The 22,113-nt window shown below is 35.9% G+C and overlaps 1 protein-coding gene across 1 annotated transcript in view; it reads right to left on the bottom strand.

The window, feature by feature from the left end:
* The window catches only part of cdc42bpb (CDC42 binding protein kinase beta (DMPK-like)), a 97,316-nt gene that overhangs the window by 15,673 nt on the left and 59,530 nt on the right, over positions 1-22,113 (bottom strand). The window contains exons 13-30 of the mRNA XM_073852909.1: positions 21,336-21,446; positions 18,122-18,369; positions 16,650-16,755; positions 16,443-16,567; positions 16,141-16,246; positions 12,189-12,337; positions 11,068-11,165; positions 10,799-10,878; positions 9,186-9,236; positions 6,695-6,778; positions 6,428-6,502; positions 6,181-6,286; positions 5,909-6,045; positions 5,637-5,776; positions 2,490-2,571; positions 2,176-2,392; positions 1,306-1,368; positions 628-1,224 (exon numbers count right to left, since the gene is read on the bottom strand). Of these exons, the coding sequence (XP_073709010.1) occupies positions 628-1,224; positions 1,306-1,368; positions 2,176-2,392; positions 2,490-2,571; positions 5,637-5,776; positions 5,909-6,045; positions 6,181-6,286; positions 6,428-6,502; positions 6,695-6,778; positions 9,186-9,236; positions 10,799-10,878; positions 11,068-11,165; positions 12,189-12,337; positions 16,141-16,246; positions 16,443-16,567; positions 16,650-16,755; positions 18,122-18,369; positions 21,336-21,446 (2,575 nt within the window). The remainder of the gene's footprint in view (positions 1-627; positions 1,225-1,305; positions 1,369-2,175; positions 2,393-2,489; positions 2,572-5,636; positions 5,777-5,908; positions 6,046-6,180; positions 6,287-6,427; positions 6,503-6,694; positions 6,779-9,185; positions 9,237-10,798; positions 10,879-11,067; positions 11,166-12,188; positions 12,338-16,140; positions 16,247-16,442; positions 16,568-16,649; positions 16,756-18,121; positions 18,370-21,335; positions 21,447-22,113) is intronic.

Below are 22,113 nucleotides of genomic sequence, written 5' to 3'. Positions count from 1 at the left end.
TATATTTCTTTTCAAGACCTATTCTATCAAAAAAATCTTTACATTTATTCTAAAAATAAGATCTCTAAGCTATCTCTCTAATCTTTTCTACTCCTCTCTCCAAGTCTACACATGAAAAACACTGGAAATTTTAGGAGGGTTAAAAAAAAAAAATGAAAACTCACTATTGCTTGGATACTTTTACCAATTGTGACCCTGGACCACAAAACCAGTTTTAAGTAGCACAGGTATATTTGCAGCAATAGCCAACAAATACATTGTATGGGTCAAAAGTATAGATTTTTCTTTTAAAGTAAAGTAAAGATCATGTTCCATGAAGATATTTTGTCAATTTTCTAAAGAAATACATCAAAACTTAATTTTTGATTAGTAATATGCCTTGCTAAGGACTTCATTTGGACAACTTTGAAGGCAATTTGCTCAATATTTAGATTTTTTGCACCATCAGATTCCAGATTTGTAAATAGTTGCATCTCAGTCAAATATTGTCCTATGCTAACAAACCATACATTAATGGAAAGCCCATTTATTCAGCTATGATTTAAAAAAAGACCCTTATGACTGGTTTTGTGGTCCAGGGTCACAATTATGTTTAACTTCCCTCACAAGATCTTTACAGACACTTACTGCAGGCAAGTGGTGTAGCAGGCCACATCAGCTCCTGTGTTCGAGAGCGTCGCCCCGTCGCGTCCACATACACTCCCAGCTGACTGAAGCACAGCAGCAGTTCATTGGCCCCTACTTCCATAGCATGCAGTGCGTCCAGGGGCTGCTGGGCCAAAAAGGCTAGCGAAGGGTCTCCCGGGCTCACTAGACTCACTGGGGACGACTCTCCCTGCATGGCCAGCAGAGCGAAGCCTGAAGGGTAACCCACGCAAAGCCGTTCACGAATAATACCTAGCCACTGGGCGATACCAGGTGCCTGCACCTCCCACAGCTTGCGGTGATGGGGCTTTATGCGTGTGATTTCGTAGCAGATAACCTGCCGCTTCACACCTGCTAGGAGACACGCTGGGCCACCGGGGCGTAAGCTACCTATGGTCATAGCCTGGCAGCCCTTTGTATCCGTCAGCTTGGCATCGAAATTTACATCTGCACCCTCCAGTGCCGCCCAGGGGTATAAATGGACATGGCGGTTACGGCCAGAAAGCAGGGCAACCATCTTCTCTTTGGGAATGAGCTCAATCTGGCAGACTCTTTTACAGTCAGCAGCACGAACGATGACTGAAAAAAGGATTGTGGGAAATTAATTATAGTGAAAATAATGGCAAAGAACTAAACCTGTGCTATATAGAGTACTCTTACCATCTCTGGTGATCTCGACTACAAACAGGCCATCTTCTGTCCCCAATGCAATTCGTTCTCGATCTGTAGAGACAAAAGCAGGACAGATATGATTTGTGAATGGAATATTTGTGTTGTTCCAAAAACCGATTTCTGCCCCTCCATTGAAGGTCTTTTCCATCAAAACTTTGTTCATAAAGTTCATAAAGCTATTACCAGGTAAAATGGCCTGTGGCTACTTTTTTTTCTGACTGAAAACATTAATACTGGATATTATTATTAAAATATTATTACTACAACCAGACAATATTATGTGTAAATGCACAAATGTATTTGCAGATATCAATATATTCATATTCTTGTATACTCAATATATATTTGAAATACATTTATTTCATGCTAAGTATACCACAAATACATTTACATATTTATGTACACTAAAAAAAAAAAGACTGTTCTGCTCACTAAACCTGCATTCATTTGACTCAAAGTATAGCAAAAACAGTCAAATTGTGAAATATTTTTACTATTTAAAATGTTTTCTATTTGAATATATTTTAAAATGTAATTTATTCCTGTGATTTCAAAGCTACATTTTTTTAGCAGCATCATTACTCCAGTCACATGATCCTTCAGAAATCATTCTAATATTTTGATTTGCTGCTCAAAAAACATGTTTTATTTTTATAATCTTGAAAATAGCTGAGTAGAATTTTTTGTAGGTTTCTTTGATTAATAAAAAGTTAAGAAAAACAGCATTTACCTGAAATAGAAACCTTTCGTAACATTATAAATGTCTTTAGCATCACTTTTGATCAATTTTAAAGCATCCTTACTTAAATAAAAGTATTCATTTTACATGGTCCATGGGCTCCCTAACTCTGTACTCACCTACGATGGCAGCAGAGAGTGTAGTTTTGATGGCAGGCAGGCTGCTGTCATAAGCCTCGTGCAGGGCATGCACCACACAGTTCTTCAGCCGGTTCTTGGCCAGAATGCTTTGCAGGCCCTCTAGGATGCCCACCCACTTCCTCTTCTCCGCCTCACTCTCAGCTAACACCAGCAGAGGCATCGGCCGGATTGGAGAGTTTGAAGCGGATGAGGTTACCTGTGAAGTTCAGGGCAAATATTGTTTATGATCAGGATGCACGACTAACAAAATAGCAATGAATCATTTAAGGAACCAGACATGTTTTGAAGCTTACCCTGAATATGCAGGGAACGTCTTTACGATTGGCATGGATCACGTCAGATGCCAACACAGAGCTTACAGAGAAATCTTCATCTCTGTAAGGAAAAGAAAGAAACAACAGTTTTACAGATCACAAACTTTTGAACAGTATTGTAAAGTATTACTTGAATCGTTGACTAAGTATATGGGCCATTCTACAGAATGAATTCAAAGTCAGAGTTGGAAGCATCTTGAAAAAAAAAAAAAAAAATTCCAAAATTGTATAATATCCAAGGTACAAATTTGTAGTAATCGTGCGGTTATTTCTCATATTGTATTTTCAGAAAGTTTTGGATTATTTGTCCTCTCCCCAAATTTAATTTACCGAAACACAGTAATAATAATTTAATTAGAAGGGTTATATTGACCTATAATGATTTTGCTTACATCTTCCTTGTAAGTATATATTTTTCTATCTTATTAAAAAGTTCTCAGTAGTAAATCAATACTGATTACAATTTCAACAACATTTCAAGTGTGACTTGTTGGATTTTTATTAATTTTCATTAAATTAAATTTTCATTAGTTTGAATACACATTAAACCAAAAACTATCATAACATCCTAAATGATAATTCAGTATACTTAATTTTTGACAAAACATCCCATGTTTCAGTCGTGACTGCACATTTTCAGTAGTGACTAATGATTTGGTAGCGACCACATCACATTACAGAATTTTAACACACATACTAAAACAACAAAATCTGCATAACTGTACTGAAATTGTTTATTTCTCCAAAATATGAGGATTACGTGTTCCTTTTGTCACTACCGAAACAATGATGACATGTTTTGGTCGTGACTGTTACGGTAGTAACATAATATTTTATGGAATAACGCCCCCAAAAAACAAAGATGTCGCTACCAAACTTCACCAAATGTTTCGGCTATGACAGTTTCAGTAGTGGCAATTTTAGATACTTTTGAACCTAGCTCAAAGATACTAATCAGTACATGGCTTGCTAGCACAGTTCTGAACAGTGGTACACATATTTAAACTAAATATACTTCCCAAAAAAAGTGTTTAATTATAGAAAAACAGTGTTCGGTAGTGACATTCTTTAAAGTAACACAAATTTTTTCATACTTTTGAACACAATTACCTCAGATGATGAGGCCTATCTACTCACCATGTAGCTATAAGAGAGAGTGACAAATATTTTCTGATCATAAATGTAATTTGAACTTTTTTGCATGTTTTTTTGCATAAAATGCTAATTTTTTTTTTTTCAATATTGTTTTCATAAGTTGAAATTTAGGGGGGGGTAGGGATTAGGACAGCCACCTTCTATTTGAAGTACCCACTATTTATGATTTTATATATATTAAGTACGGTGGCCGACAGAGGCCAACGCGCTGCAAACTTAAGAAAACACATGCAAACAGAAAAAACGACAACAAATTAAGAAAACATCTTCATCCGTTTGACAACACAGTCGCTCCAAATCCTCGCAACGCAAACACAAATACGGAAACGCGCTGCAAATTCTCACAACACAACCAAACTCAGAAACACGCTGCGAACACACGAGGGCGCTGCAAACTAACAACCGCACTGCATATAGCACGGTCCACAACGGAAATGTTTCAGGGGGACCTCAAAAAGTGACGAACCCATCTGGGACTTGATTATTTGTTCAGTGGCTGTTGGTCAGAGCAGAGGTGTTATCGGTGAACTATCACCTTTTAGTGATAGTATAGTACCATTTAAAGGTGATAGTGATATAAATAATCAGGTAATATAGTGATATAAAAATAATCAGGTCCCAGATGAGTTCGTCACTTTTTGAGGTCCCCCTGAAACATTTCCGTTGTGGACCGTGCTATATGCAGCGCGTTTGTTAGTTTGTAGCGCCTTCGTGTGTTCGCAGCGCGTTTCTGAGTTTGGTTGTGTTGTGAGAATTTGCAGTGCGTTTCCGTATTTGTGTTTGCATTGCGAGGATTTGCAGCGCCTGTGTTGTCAAACTGATGATGTTTTCTTAATTTGTTGTCGTTTTTTCTGTTTGCATTTGTTTTCTTGTTTGCAGCGCGTTGGCCTCTGTCGGCCACCGTAATTAAGCCTTATATTAAGCTTATAATTAGGGCCGGGACTCGATTAAAAAATTTAATCTAATTAATTAGAGGCTTTGTAATTAATTAATCGAAATTAATCGCATTTTAATCGCATATAAATATTTGACCTGAGAACAGTGAGAAGTAAGATTTTTACATGGATTTTTAGTATACCATTGAATAATGACTGAATACATAAGCTGAAGCAACAAAATATTGTTTATTTTTGTTCAACCAAGTCCAACAGACCAGTGCAATATTGCCATTAAGTGTAGCAAGAGGCACGTTCTTTAACGAGTCTTTCATGCCGAGAACTCTGCTCTTGTGTTTGATTAATTATGCATTTACACGTTAATGACCAAACCTATCATTATAAATGTTGCCGCACATGGAATATAACGCGGATAACATTTAAAAAATATTTTTTATCAGGTTACACACTGATTATTTATCACTCAAACCCCTTTCTCTACCTGTCCGTTGGTCGCGCATATCCTCCATGTTTGTAGTTTTTTAACACTTTTTATGCGTGTTTGTAGTTCTAATTGAATCCTCGTTCACGGCGCAGTGTGTTGCGGGCAATAGCCGTTAAGAGTGTGCATTGATCGTTAAGTAGTAGACCATCCGGGAATCTTTGGAATACTTTTTTAAACATACTACGATTTGGGACATACAATACTATTTAGGACGGACGCAGCTTGTCTGAACCAGAGCCATATAAAAAGATCTAGTTGGTGCTCCAGTATAATCGGTCCGCTTAATCTCATCCAGTGAGAAACGTTCCGCGGTGCAAAACTAAGTGCGATTAAAATGCGTTAAAAAAATTTAACGCGTTATTTGTGTGTAATTAATTAATCTAAATTAACGCGTTAAAGTCCCGGTCCTACTTATAATATATATAATTGATATTTTAAATGGTTTCAATAGATGTTAACCAAGATCTTTTTATTATCTAAGATTTGAATACCTAAATGCTTGTTAAATGCGTTTTTTGGTTGTGGGGCAGCAGTTTGCACCAATTCTGTATAAAGGCCCATATACGATCACAGAATGTGACTAATCCTGACCTCAAGTCGAGAACCTGACTGGCCATCACACCAGGCTGAGTTGACTTCCCTTCTGGCACCTCATAGAGGAAGAGCTTACAGTCACACACTACAGCATATGCTCTCTGCCAGCCCTTCTTCACTCCTGTGGGCTTCGGGATCTAAAAGAGAAAACCCATACTGCAATTTAATGCATATTTAGAAAAAAATTTAGTAGGAAATCGCAGGCAAAAATAACTGACATTTCATCATTTAACCCCTAAGAACAGAAACTACTACATTATCGTTCTCACCCTGACAAAACCTTTGTACGCTGTGCCAATGCCTCTCTGCACATCAATACCCAGAGGCCTCTTGGCCTGCTCTGGAGGAATGGGGCAAATCTGGGGTGCGTTGTCTTTACAGGACACGTGGCAGATGAAAGAGCATACTAAAAGAGATTCAGCGAGGGAGAGAAAATGATCAAACATTCAAAACAAGACAAGTGAAACTGTCATAAGTATTTAATCTTAGATCAAAATCTCTTTATCATTTTCTGATCGCATTTATTTAATACTGAGCTCACCTTCGCAGGCATAACCCTGTCGGATCTGGCCCACCATCAGGGAGGTACAGTGAGTGCACTGGGTCGGGCTGGAGAAAGTCTTGATGCTCAGCTGATGAGCTTTAGGCTGTAGACAAACAAAACATTAACAGTCAGAGCAATGAATGCATGCTGGTGTGGAAAAGCCAATAATACTATGCTGACAGACTTAAAGGAGCTAAAGGAAACAGCCTAATGAACAGTCAGACACATGATATGGTGGTTTTACCTTTGGTGCGGTGAGCGTGGGCTGATAAATTGGAGAAGGGGCAGCAGGGGTGGTCGCCTGAGGCTTGACTGGTTCCTAAAGGATTAATACAACAGTTCCATGAATGAAAAACTCTTTTAAATAAATAAAACAGTACTGTTTTTTTTTTTTTTTTAATCTTTGTCCTATTCATTACTATTCAGGAAATGACTAAATCAATGGCCAATGTATCAGACAGGAAGTCTGATAGCAGCAGAATGTAATAGGAAGTGTCAGGTGGACACTCACATCCTGTTCTAAAGCCACTGATGGGGAGGAAGCGGGGATGTCCGTCTTCTGAGGTGCGGCGTCCACATCACCGACGGAGCTTGTCTGAAGGAAAAAGACCACAGATGGGAAACTCAAAATGAGTATGCATCATTTGCTTGGGCTATTTTTAATTTCACTTACATGGTAGCTTTATGGTGGCAGATGAGGTCAAAAGCTTTAAAAACATCCTTTCATTTCCTCAAAAAGCTACACTAAGACATTCAAGTCACGCAAACATTGTCACAATGTGACTGAGATGATTTTACGTCATAACTAATAAACATTCAGAAGTCATGTGCTCACTCATGAAAGTCATAAGCATAAGGTTTATATCTATTAATAAAATGATATAGTAACATGGCAATGCTGAATTTGGTTCTCAAGAAACATTTACTATCATCAGTGATGAAAACAGTGCTGCTATATACCATTATTGTAAAAACCGTGATATATTAATTTCAAAGAATCCTGAAAAAAAGGTAAGCTTCAAAAGTATTTTATATATACACTTCCAGTCAAAAGTTTTTGAACAGTAAGATTGTTTTTTTAAGTCTCTTCTGCTCACCAAGCCTACATTTATTTGATCCAAAGTATAGCAAAAACTTTAAAATTTTGAAATATTTTTACTATTTAAAGTAACTGTTTTCTATTTGAATATATTTTAAAATGTAATATATTCCTGTGATTTCAAAGCTGAATTTTTAGCATCATTACTCGAGTCTTTAGTGTCACATGATCCTTCAGAAATCATTCAAATAATTTGATTTGATGCTCAAAAAACATTTATTATTATTTATTATTTTTATATTAAAAACAGCGGAGTACATGTTTTCAGGTTTCTTTGATCAATAGAAAGTTCAGAAGAACAGCATTCTTGTAAAATTAATTTATAAATGTCTTTATCATCACTTTTGATTAATTTAAAATCATTCTTGATAAATAAAAGTAATAATTTCTATAACCCCCCCCCCCCCCCCCCAAAAAAAATTATACTGACTCCAAGCATTTGAATAGTATAGTGTGTAATGTTACAAAAGCTTTTTATTTCAGATAAATGCAAAGAATCCTGAAAAAAAGTTACTTAACTGTTGATAATAATAATAATAATAATAATAACAAAAAATGTTTCTTAAACCACAAATCAGCATATTAGAATGATTTCTGAAGGATCATGCGACACTGAAGACTGGAGTAATGATTTTAAAGAGCAAAATGCAGCTTTTATCACAGGAATAAATTTCATTTTAAAATATATTTAAATCGAAAACAGTTATTTTAAATAGTAAAAACATTAAAAATCTTACCGTTCAAAAACTTTTGACTGGTAGTGTACATGTACAAAACATTACATTTAAACTTGCCAAACACTAATGAATCCTATGCATCTAATTCAACTTAGGATGCTTTTGTAAACACTTCTGCACCATTATCTGCAATTAAGCCCCAAAATTATGCACACATAGGCTAATACTTACCAAGCACGATACAATACTGTTCAACAAAACACACCGATATAGTTTAACAGTGTATCTATGCAACAATTCAATTAAGGGCGATGCTGACATTTAAAGAGACAGTCCACCCAAAAATTCAAATTCTGTAATTAATTACTCCCCCTCATGTCGTTCCAAACTTGTAAGACTTTTATTCATCTTTGAAACACAAATTAAGAATTTTTAATTAATCCAAGAGCATCAAAAATATCTTAATTTGTGTTCTGAAGACGGTCATACGGGTTGAGAACGACATTCATTTTTGGGTGAACTATCCATTTAAGACACACAAAGACTGGCAAGTAATTAAAATCAAATTGAAATTAAATGATATCACTTTTCCCCACAGAGAATTACTTTCATGTTCAATTAGCTAACAAGGATACTTACCATCATCACCTATATTGTGTATAGGTGATATAAATATTCATGAAACATCGGCCATAATTTAATCATTTTATTTAATTTGATTCATTTTACAGCTGGTTGCCTTGGTCATTCAATCTAAATTACGGATGTTTATTGTTCTAGCGGGTGCTAGGAGTTAACTAACAGCTTAGTTGCATTTGCAGACTTGACAAATGGAGAGTGGCGTAATTCACATTAGCCATTTAAGAGGTTAGAAGGCAGTGGGGAGGTGGTTAATACTAACTGCTGGATGCTAATAGTGAGTCTCTAACCTTTAGCACCTACAAATAGACTGAATTGGATCTAGGGTCTGGTTGCAATACGAGGAACACTGTCAGCAGACAAAACTGGAGGGCATGCTGGTTAGGCTGAATATAAGTTGCATGGTCAAAAACATCTGGCCTTAAATGCTGAGTCAGGTATGATTAACTTACAGTAAGTAATGTGAGTGCTGTTTTTGTTTAGGCAAACAAAGCACAAGATGAACTACAATATGACTTTTGTCTGCTGACAGATCACTCCTGCCGAGATTAAAACTGACAGAGAGGAGCTTCGTTCAGTAAACTTACTTCATCCCAAAACGCAAGCAGAGATGATGCGGATGAGGAGGAGACAGAGTCCTTTTTTTGAGGGGGATAAAAATAAGATGACAGGTAACACAGCTTATGAACTTGTTTTCACTTTAGGTCTTTTCCTGTAATCCCACGAGTCTCAAAAATACAGCCATGGCTACATCTGTCAACCTGATCGCTTTGAAGCACTGCAATAAGGAAGCAGTTTCATTAAACTGAACGATGGACATCAGACTTGCAGTTGCTTTGGTCTCTGATGAGGTAATCAAAGCATGATGAACTGAACTGACTCAGTGACTGTAGTAAATCCATCGCTCAAGTCTTAGTCATCAGCTACTGTTCCAATGTCAACTGTGACTGAAAGCTACATAATAACTGCTGGGAGTCAGTGATTTCAGGATGAGGCAGGGCAGGGCAGGAAGCCTCATATCACACATCTACACCAGCAGGCAAAGGGAGGGCTGGTTAACACAAGACTCGCTCTTGAGCTCAAAATCAGCAGGAACTGATCTTGATGTGTGTTTTTGAACTTGATATAGCATCTGAAATCAAACTCCAGACACATAAAAAAGGTGCTAATTATTTGTTTTAGATATTTTGTATTTGTCCCATTAATACTCTTTAAATTCTTCTGAAAATACTGGAATTAGCAGTAGAAATAGTTTAAGGAAATTCTGAAATTAGAAAAGAACTAGGTTTAGGTAGGTTTAGGTGTCTGCAGTAACCCCCTAAACCATAAAATTAATTTAAGAAAAGTTAAAATTGTAAATTATTATGCATTATATTAATCATTTTATTCCTGCATTGGTCTGAACAAAAACAGCTAACGGGCTAAATAAAAATTCTTATTTTTGAAACATCTTTAAAGAAGTCTCCTCTGTTCACCGAACCTGCATTTAATTGATCCAAAGTACAGCAAAATCTGTAAAATTTTGAAATATTTTTACTATTTTAAATAACTGAATTGAACATATTTTAAAATGTAATTTATTTCTGTGATTTCAAAGCTGAATTTTTAGCATAATTCCTCTAGTCACATAATCATTCTAATATTATGATTTCCTGCTCAAAAAAACATTATTTTTTTTGTTGAAAACATCTATACATTTCTTTGATAAATGGAAAGTTCAGAAGAACAGCATTTATCTGAAACAGAAAAATTGTTACATTACATGTCTTTATCACCACTTTTGATCAATTTAAAGCATACCTGCTAAATAAAAGTATTAATTTCTATAATTTCTAGTAAGAAATGATGCTGAAAATTTAGCTTTGACCACAGGAATAAATGACATTTAGAATATATTTTAAATACAAAGCAGATATTTAAAATAATAAAAATATTTCACAATATTACTGCTTTTGCTGTATTTTGGATCAAATAAACGCAGGCAGAAACAGTATCTAGCATCTGCTGGACATTCATAAACGAGTAAATACTCTAAAGTTTCAATCTGGCTACTACTGACGTCACCTTTTGGTTTTGATAATCTTTTAGGTCTTTGATTTTCTGAGGCTGGAGGACATTAGGATGATGAAATGAATGGAGAGAGGCTTGTTAATGCATGTAACACAGTAGCAGATGGCCAGATACTATCAGAAACACTCACTCTGAATGTCAGGTCATGGGCGAGGGGAGAGGTATTGAAGTACTCAAAGATAGAGTCCTGGAAGTCTGGCAGTTTCAAGCCTACAGTTGAGTGAGGAAAAAAAAAAAAAGAAGAATCTATTAAATTAACAATTGCCAGCATTTATATGCGATTCCCTTCAAAAGTTCCTTAAAAAGATGAGAGAAAATGCAATCTCATGGTTTATGGACACTTAAGTCTATTAGCATTTAAAGGGCAAAGTCATAACATGTATCATCAATTTCTTTCACCTTTGTCTGATCGTGAGCGGTTCTCCTCCATTTCCTTCTTCATACTCTCCAGCTGTTCCTCCAAATCTTTGTTCTTGGCCTCTGTATCCTTCAGTTTGCTGTAGGTGAGAAAGTCCATAAAGTAAGACTACCACAAAAAGCTAGATCATTTTAACTAATAACATATGTCCTTTCGAAATGTGCACATAAGACTGAACTAGTCCCATGCAACACACACAGCGAGCACCATGAAATTTGCTATTGCCCAAAAGTACTACTACAGAATTTTTTCCTTGTTTAAGTGCTATAATCAGGTCCCTGGTGCCTAAACCAACCCAGAAAACATGAAAAAGAACAACCCAGTAACTTTGTTTTCGTAAGCCTTTCTGTGCAAGAATGTGAAAAAACAAGGTGCTTAGATTTTGTTCCACCTGTGACAGAAAGAGAGTCTTATTATAATATTACCACCCCTTGATCTGCACTGTTTCCATTCATGGCAAAAGTTTGAGCAAAGCATGCTAACTATTCTGTTGTTGGCTGCACAGACTAGCACTTTTTGGAGTCTAATTATAATAGTAAAATTTTTAGATATCTAATATAAAAATGTAATTTCTTTTCCAGCCGTTTACCTTCACAGACACAACTGACTGTTTTTGTAACTCATGTGTGTTTTTAACCTAAACTTGTGTATTTGACAGTTTAAGCGCAATAAGACATGAAAGAGTAAATCGTTTTAAACTTTAAAATGCATGATTTCAGTGCAATAGACATGATAATCAAAACCAAACAGATGTTTTTTGAGAGTATCTGACATAAAAGCTATAAAGGCATAGCCCTATTCTGAAAAAGGGGGCAGAGATCAGCAGCTCATTAGTATTTAAAGAGACATGCACAAAAACAGTGTGTTTCTACTTCCACTCAAAATAGGCATTTTCAAATATAATCAGATATAATAAATAATCTTTGGGCTGAATTTTAATTTTGAGCTGAAACTTCACAGCCACATTCTGGGGACATCTGCGACTTTTATTACATATTGCAAAAAGAGGCATAATAGGTCTCCTTTAAACAGAAGCAGAGTCTTTGAACAACATTCTAAATAAATAAAAAGGTTGCTTATTATAGCAGAATCAAATACTGACCTCTCGAAAGAGATGTTGGCAGCTTTGACCTTGCGCAGATCATCCTGAACCAGTTGCTTGGCACGGATTTCAGCTTCCAAGGCCGACTGCAGCTCCAGACGGGCAGACATGTCCAACTTTTGACTGCGGCGCACCTTCCACAAAGGATCCTGCCAAGGAAAGGAGATGCAAGTTTTGAAAAGAAGCCAGAAAAAGACGACTTTGCATAGTGAATTACAAAGCGTCAGGTCTTAAAGCAACTTTTGCTACATTTTAATTTAAAGCAGTTATTATTTGGGTTATATGGGTTAGTTTGCCCCAAAATTAAAATTAGCCCATTATTTACACACCCTCAAGGCATCCTAGGTGTATATGACTTCCTTTTTTCAGAGTAAATCAATCTGAGTAAAAATTAAAAATTAGCTCTTCCAAGCTATATAATGGCAATGGGCGGGTGTTTCTTTACAACAGTCCAAAACAAGTCCAATAAAGTGCATCCATCCATAATAAAAAGTGCCTCACATGGCTCCTGGGGTTGAATAAAGGCCTCTTATAAGGAATCAATGTATTTTTGTAAGCAAAATATCCATATTTACAACGTAATAATCGCTTTTCTCTAAGCCGTTCCAGGTAGATGACATAGGACGTATGTGTAGCGCATGCACCACTTAGTCTCACGAAAACCAACGTTTGTTTACAGGAGCAAAGGAAGCAAAGTTTCCTTACTTTAGCAAAGTCTTTAGTAAGTCTCCTCTTGGCTTATATCGGAATCCTCTGAGATTTTTCCCCAAAAATCCTAATTTTCGTGACCGTTTTGTAGATTAAAGTGATTAAGTTTTAAATATGGACAGTTTTCATACAATAATGCATTGATTTGCTATAGAAGGCCTTTATTCTCCCCCTGGAGCTGTGTGAGGCACTTTTTATTAGAGATGGATTAACTTTATTGGACTTGTTTTGGATTGTTGAAGAGAAATACGCACCTATTTCCATTATAAATCATGGAAGAGCCAGAATAATTTTTACAATTACGTTCGTCTGAAAGAAGGAAGTCATATACACCTAGGATACTTTGAGGGTGAGTTAATAAAGGGTTAATTTTCATTTTTGGGTGAACCAACACCTTATTTAAATCATATTATGTTTGTTTAGAAATTTTGTAGTCACTGTGCCAAAAGCAGTGCAATGATGTACTTATTCAATTCGTTCTGTGATGATCATAAACAAGATGCTCTTCAGAAGCACAGAGAAAGCATCATGCATGGAAAAAATGCACGCTCACATAGCAGATACCGTAAATTCTCTATAGTGCATGAATAAAAATCCCTTAAAATGCATTTCCCATAAATCCAATGGCTTGTGAGGGCTTATCTTAGATCTCCAACAGTTTAATAGCTATTGATCTCAGCTGTCACCAAGGCTCCACAATTTACACGTGTGGCTAGAAGACAACATTTGTCTCCGTGAGTTATGTGGCGACGAGATAGTAATTTACAAAAAAGAATAGACAGTGAATGGCTGAGGGACAGCTGAATATTGTGGAATGAAAGAAGAGGATTACATCCATTTCATTGATTAAACACATGAAGTGACTGCACTCCCACAGCTGATGGGAAGCGAGGCGGTGAAGGGCGTTCATGGGAGTGTTCCTGGCAGAACTCATCAGCTTTACATTTGAGCTGCGGGAATTTTCCAATGCGGCTCTCACAATTACACCTAATACTGCAGCACTCACTCTATTGTTCAAGCTTATCGAGTTAATGACTTCTCAGCGTGACTGATTCCATGTCGTCCAATAGCGTGCAAGAGGAAAGTTAAGGGTATACACACTTGACCTCATAAGAACAATGGAAGCGAGCTTATCCGAAATGTTTTCCATGTTATATGAATTATGATCAACAATGAGGAGAGCTGATGCAGCATTTTCATTCATCTGTCCTTTGAAACTGTAGCTGTAAAAAAATCTGCTAACCCTTTTTTACAAACCCATCCTGGACAGATGAAGGACAGATTGATCGGCCAACAGCCAAGAAAACAATCTTGAGCTCCGCCTTATTTTTGGAAGTGCTCCACACTGATTGGAGGTTTGATGCATGCACTCACCCGCTTGGTGACCCGAGGTGCCACCATTGACCTCTGGGTTGGCATACTTACTCCAGGGCCTTGCTGATATAGCAATTGAAGTTTACACAAAAGTATATTAATATATACTTATAAATCTGTATTTAAAATGTTATAATACATAATAAATACTGACTGTATAATATTTAAATGTATACACTAACAACGTTTGGGGGCAGTAAGTTCTTTGTTTAATGCTTTTGAAAGTTCACTTCCAGAACAAAAACTTACAGATAATGTCTGTCTTCCTTCAGTCATTAAGAAATTAAGTTTTTTGAGGTAAACATTTCAGGATTTCTTTCTATATAGTGGACTTCTATGGTGCCCTCGAGTTTGAACTTCCAAAATGCAGTTTAAATGTAGCTTTAAAGGGCTCTAAACAATCCCAGCCAAGACAGAAGGGACTTATCTAGTGAAACAATCAGTTATTTTCTAAAAAAAAATATAATTTTTAAATGCTCATCTGTCTACCTCTGTGAGAACTCAGTTCATAACAGTTCGGGTAGATCGAAAAACAAGCATTTGAGGTTAAAAAGTACATAAACTGACTGTCAATTTTTGTTAGAAATAACCGATCGTTTCGCTAGATAAGACCCTTCTTCCTCGGCTGGGATCATTTTGAGCCTTTTGAAGCAGCATTTATACTGCATTTTGGAAGTTCAAACTTAGGGGCATCATATAAGTCCACTATATGGACAAAAATCCTGAAATATTTGCCCCAAAAAACACTTTCTTTATGACTGAGGAAAGAAAGACATGAACATCTTGGATGACAAGGGGGTGAGTACATTATCTGTACATTTTTGTTCTGGACGTGAACTTCTCCTTTAAGCCCAGCACAGCTGGATTTGTTTGATTATGAGTACAGTAAATATTGTAAATACAACACTGTATAGAAATATTGTCAATTGCTCAAGAAACACTTCTTACTATCATCAATGTTTATCAAAATTGTTTGATGAATTGACAGATAGAACAGCATTTTTAAAAGTTAAAAATGTAAAAGTACCCTTTTCCAAAATAAAATCTTCCTGACCCCAAACTTTTGAACTGCTGTGTATTTTAAGACCGAACGGTCTATTAATTTAATTCCTTAAGACACATCTAAGGAAGTAGGAAGTAATGTTAAGTCATATTCCAACAAGAAATGTCTGAATTTTGTTTACAGACATTATCTTGAAAATCTACAAAACCACAACATGGCATTTTAATGAATGCAGTCTGTAATTTTTTAACTCCATGACCCAAACACAGGAAGTTTATGGCAAGCTTCACCAATAGCCAAAGTCTATTGACTTCTATTTGTACCATATCCCATAGCAACCCTGCAATTAAGCCAATTAGCTCAATTTGAGAATAAGCAACGTTGACCACATCTTTGGACGGTGGCTTCAACCCAAACCTTTGGGGTTGTGAATCAATAGTTCTCATCAGCAGATCCCACAATGGCAATAACAAACAGGATTTTTAAGAGGAAAAGGCTCTAATGCCAATCTCTGAGACTGTCTTTACCCTCTTTAAAAGAGGGTATTAAATCAAATGTGACCTCTTACACCTACAACATCAACGTCACTTCCCTTCAATCAATTTTCATTAGATTTGCTATTTAAAGCAAAACTAATGTTACTGTGCTACGGCTCAAAGGAGTTAGCGAGAGAGAGTGAGAGCATAAAATTAGAAGTCTCACTCTATCATAACAGATGTCCTATTAATCTATAAACTAAAACTGGAGCATAACAGCAGATCAGCTGTTTAACTGGGAGTTAAAAAAGCTTGAATATGCAGCTCTGGGAAATAAAATTGGGATTCCTTAAATCAATCACTCAATTTTATCAAAGTTAATGATGTTTACCAGTGTTCTGGATCCCAGACTAGAGCTACGCAGAGACTCCAACTCTTCCGTCATCTTGGAGGCCAGAGCCTGAAGGTAGCCACGTGCATCTTTCTCATCGCTCACCCTAAAAACATACACAGTCATAAATTCGCCATTTGACCACAGTATCACCAAACCAAGACTTATATTCTATTGCAATTAAAGAAATAATTCATTCAAAATCATTTTGTGCACCATTAAAGAAACAAGAACTTTTATTTTTGACAAAGTATTTTTGTTGATTAGAAAGGAGCCACATACAAATAAAATACGATTTGTACCATTGGATAATCTCAGCGATCTGTGCTTCCCAGTGTGCTACACTCTCTTTCTTCGATGCCAGATCCTGGAGCTCGTCCTCCAGCTGCCTGTTCTGAGCCGTCAGCTTGTCCACAAAGTTGCAGAGCTGCAGGGGAGGAGATTTCAGGATCAGTGCCAAGGACTGAATATTAATCCAAAAGCTTGCGATATGAAATTCGGTATCCTACCCTGTCTGTTTCTGCAGTTAGTTTACGGTTTTCCTCACTCATAAGGTTCCGTTCACGTTCATACTTCTCCTTCAGAGCACCCATGGCCTCGTCCATCTCAGTTTGCCTGTGGGTATAGAAATAGGTTTGGAATTAGGGATCGATGTGACAATGCTGCATTCAAATCTATTTAAATAGTATTTAATATGCTTACAGCATGCACTGAGAAAAATCAAGCACTCTAGGTTTATATTCCGGGAGGAGTTTATAATAAAATAATGCAAGACAATAAAAAAGAAAACATGTATTTTAAACTGGAATAATATTTTGAATATCATTATAATAGTTTTATAGTATAGTTTTGCTCAAATAAATGCTGCCTTGGTTTTCAAATATCCAACTTCTTTGTTAATTTCTTGTAAATTTTACATATAAAGCATTATTATTTATTATAAAATATTTTTATTTCTATATATACACTGCCACTCAAAAGTTTTTTTTTTTTTTTGCATTTTTTAATGCTTTTTTTTTTTTTAAATGTCTTATGCTCATCAATGCTCCATTTATTGTATCAATAATTCAGAAAAAAATAGTTATATTGTGAAATATTACTTCAATGTAAAATAACAGTTTTCTAAGTGGATATATTTTAAAATGTAATTTATTCTTGTGATGCAAAGCTGAATTTTCAGCATCATTACTCCAGTCTTAAGTGTCACATGATCCTTCAGAAGTCATTCTTATATGCTGATGTATTATCAATGTTGAAAACAGTTGTGCTGCTTAATATTTTCTGCTTAATACTTTTTTTAAGAAATTCATAATTTTATTCACCAAGGATGTTTTAAATTGATAAGTGATAGCAAAGACTTTGAACAAATGTTTTTTTTAATTCATCAAAGAATCCTAAAAAAAACAACACCACCAACACCACCACAGGTTCCACAAAAATAAGCAGCACAACTGCTTCCAATATTATATAATAAAGGTAATAAATCAGCACATTAGAATAATTTCTGAAGGTTCATGTAAAACTGAAGATGATAAAAAATTCAGTTTTGCATCACAGGAATAAATTATATTTTAAAATATATTAAAAAAGAAAGCCAATATTTTAAACTGTAAAAATATTTCACGGTATTATAATTTTTTTCTACATTTTGGTCAAGTAAATGCAGCCTTGATGAGCATAAAAAAAAAAAAAAATTAAATTAAAAAATTAAAAATCTTACTGATCTGAAATTTGTGTATATAGATTTATAAATATACATATACACACACATTTCAGATCAGTAAGACTTTGTGTGTTTTTTTTTTTAAGAACTCTCTCTCTCTCTTTTTTTTTTACATCTATAAGTACATACAAAAAATAAGATTTTTATAAAAATAAGCTATATAAGCTGACAACCTCATTGGTGTTAAATATCAGCCAAATGAATCAACTAGCTGGAAGCCATCCACCCACACCCCAAACGGTTGACAGTACAGCGTACCGCTCTCTCTTGGCCTTTTCCAGTTTGTCTTTGAGCACCAGCAGCTCTTTATTCAGCGACAGCTGTTGACCCTCAGAGTCATGGAGCTCCTTCCTCAGGTTCTTCAGCTCTGTAGTGTGACTGGCATCACGTCTCACCAGCTCTTCCTCATAGAACAGAACCTTCTTATCCAGCTCTGACTTCAACTTGGTGAGCTCTTGCTGAGTCTCTGAACTGGGACCTGAAGCGCGACCCGTTCCCTGCTTGACCTGAGAAAGAACCAATCTGAGTGAGTGACATCCTGAAATAGCAGAAATGTTACACATACATTAACACTTCAATTTAGCACAATTAATTACTGCAATAAAAATAATGAGTTATTTTAATCAAGAGACAGCCCTAGTACTATATACAGACAGACACATAATGGAGAGCACAGGAAGGGGAGTAGGCAAAGAGGCAAAGGAGAGAGTGAGTCTTCTTGACTTTCAAGCAGATGGAAAAAACATAACACAAAGGAGGAACATCCTGCTAAAAATAACCCCACAGGATATCCTACGCAAGGCAAGAGGAAAAGCAAGGTAAGACAGGAGGGAAAGCAAGGTGACGTATGAGGTTAACAGGGTGGAAGGCAGTAGAGAGGGAGAAGAAGCCCCTGAGGAAGGTTAAAAAAAACAGATGAACAGAAGAGGAAAATAGTGAATCTCAGAGAAGCTGATAAGAACTGAGTAGAAATCTTATTCTGCTTGAAATTAGGCACGCACAATATATCTGTACCAGATTTTGGTGATATTAGACAGCTTTTATTAGTATCAGTCGATATCTTATTTATTCCCTTTATTTTTAAATTTAGTTTACTTGTGTTTTCATCTAACACTCACTCAGAATTAATATATAAAAAAAAAAAACACTAACACTTTAACAACACTAATAAATGCAACCTTTAGCAAATGCCTAAATTCACATGTAGCATTTAATGTGATTTTTTTAGACAAAATAGTACATACGAGGAAGCCTGTTTCTGCCACTGAATAAAGAATTTTAAAAAAAGATAATTGCACCTTTTTTTTCCTCTCTCAGAGTTGTGAGCTATAAACCTGCAATGGCAAGTTATATTCAACGCTGAGTGGGGGAAAAAGATTTAAATGATGTTTTTCAAGCTTACGTCTCACAATTTTGACCTTATAATTTGCAATTCTAAGTTTTTAATTCACATTAAATGCTACAAGTGAGTTCAAGCATCACATTTTTTACAGTAAAAAAATGGATATTAATTTTAACATTTGCTAAAGATTACATTTAATGATGTTCTTAAAAGTATTAGTGTTTTTTAAACTGTGGAAGTTTTAATTCTTTTTAATTGCGAGTTTATATCTCACTATTCTGAGTTTTTTTCTGTCTATTGAAAAAAAACATTAAGTTAATTTAGGCATTACATTTTAATTTACAGTATAAAAAGTGATATTAATTTTTACATTTAATGGTGTTAAAGTATTAGTGTTTTTTAAATTGTGAAAGTTTTTTTTATTGCGATTTTATCTCACAATTATGGGGAAAAAAAAGTCCAAATTACGAGATGTAAACTCGCAATTGCAAGAAAAGTCAGAATTGTGAGAAAGTTGTAATTACGTTTTGTATTCTTTATTCAGTATCGGAAATGGGCTTCCATATATATACACTATTATGTCTAAAAAAAGAAAGAAAATGTAAGTTTAGGAATCACATTAAAATTTACAGTAAAAAAAATTGATTTTAATTTTTACAGGCTACATTTAATGGTGTTATTTAAGTATTATGGTTTTTTATATCTCACCATTTAGTGAGTTTATATCACAATTCTAAGAAAACAAGTCAGAATTGCGAGTTTGTATCTTGCTATTCTGAGTTTTTTCTTCTCTCAATTGCGAGTTTATATCTCAATTCTGAAAAAAAAGTGCAAATTGTGAGATGTAAACTCGCAATTGCAAGAAAAAAAAGTGAGAATTGTGAGAAAGTACTCATTTATTGGTGGAAACAGGCTTCCACACACAAACTATTTTGTCTTTACAAAAAAACAAACAACATTAAATGCAACAAGTGAGATGGACATAATTTAATAAAAAATTTAATTTGCTAAAGGTTTAATGGTGTTATTAAATTAGTTTTATTGCAAAAGTTAAAGGGATGGTTCCGAGTAGAATTGACTTCATTGCTATGCACTCCGAAGCCCATCTAAATACCCTATCCGAAGTTTTTTTTACCTTAGTCGAACATTTATGGAGATATTAGAGTTTTTCGAATTGCTTGTTACAGGAGTGAATGGTACATGTGATGTATCTCGTAAATTGCACCACTAAACGTGCAAGTAATCTTACCAAACTTGTGCAGTAGTGTAAATAGGTTATGTACTCTCAAAACGCTGCATCAGAACATTTGTAAGTCCACCATGAGTGTTTTAAAAACACGTTTTAGCCGATTCCTACTAGTCTCAAAAACTACAAATGGCAACACGTCGACGTCACTTCCCTGGTTTGAAAAAAGCACGTAAAAGTCCTCCTACAAGTTGACATGCACGCAGATGTAGTAGGAGGACTTTTACATGCTTTTTTCAAACCAGGGAAGTGACGTCGACGTGTCGCCATTTGTAGTTTTTGAGACTAGTAGGGATCGGCTAAAACGTGTTTTTAAAACACTCATGGTGGACCATAACCTATTTACACTACTGCACAAGTTTGGTAAGATTACTTGCACGTTTAGTGGTGCAATTTACGAGAATCATCACATGTACCATTCACTCCTGTAACAAGCAATTCGAAAAACTCTAATATCTCCATAAATGTTTGACTAAGGTAAAAAAAACTTCGGATGGGGTATTTAGATGGGCTTCGGAGTGCATAGCAATGAAGTCAATTCTACTCCGAACCATCCCTTTAAAAAAAAAATACTGCAAGCTTATATCTCGCTATTCTGAGTTTATATCACAATTTTAAGAATAAAAGTCCGAATTGTGAGATTGTCCAATGCTGAATTGCAAGTGAAAGAGTCGAATTACCTTTTTTATATAGGACGGAAAATAATATTTTACTATTTAATAATAGTCACTATAATACATACATGACTAAATTCTATTTATACAAAATGCATTTTTGTGATAAAAAAATGACCCAGACATGTTATCGTGAGATTCACCCATTAAAGAGTCACAAGTTGGCTGAGAGTCAGTAGAGAGCCAGTGTATGAATGAGTGACCTCTGACCTTGAGCGTCTCCAGCTCACTCTCCAGTTGTTTAGAGTAGACTTCACTGTGCTCTCTGAGCTTACGCTCCTTAGAGGCTTCGGCACGCGCATCCTCCAGCTGAGACTCCAGCTATTACACACACACACATAAGAAAACAATCAATACAGAAAAAAAAGAACTAGAACTCACAGACAGTCTCATAAACCCTTAACTCTTGACCCAATTTCAACTGCACACACCCCGTGAGACGCTACGTCTTTGAGCACTAAAAAAATCCTGACATCAAGAACAATTTCAATCCCCCACGACACTTCCGCCTTGTGCATGGGAGGAAAAAGAAAAGAAACATAAAAGAAAAAGAGCGTATGAATGGGGGAGGGTCTGAACCCAGCTGCAGTCAGCACTGCGGTCAGTGTCGTCCATCTGGTTCGAGTTAGTCACTGAGGTCCAGGGGAGGTCATGGGGTCCGTGAGGCTGGTCTGCAGGGACGGGAGGGGGCGGGATGGGGTGTGAAGACATTCCTTCTGTCGTCTAGGGAGATTCGGAGCTGTTGATCCCATCTCTCTCTGGAGCGTGACTGATGAACTTCAAAAATGCGGCGCATTCCTAGGCCTTGTTTTCATCTGGCTGTGCCCTCCGTGTTAAAATGATGACGCAGAGTAATAAACACGGCACCGGTTCGGAATACCAGGATGACAAATGCAGATGCCTGATTGAAAGCCCCTGACAATTCATCTCCATTTACTTTAAAACAGATCAGAAACAGTCATAACATTACAAGAGGGGCCGCATGACC

This window comes from Garra rufa, chromosome 13, assembly GCF_049309525.1.
Source record: "Garra rufa chromosome 13, GarRuf1.0, whole genome shotgun sequence".
NCBI lineage: Eukaryota > Metazoa > Chordata > Actinopteri > Cypriniformes > Cyprinidae > Garra > Garra rufa.
Note: the sequence above shows the minus strand (reverse complement) of the source record. Positions and strands in the feature narration are given on the sequence as shown.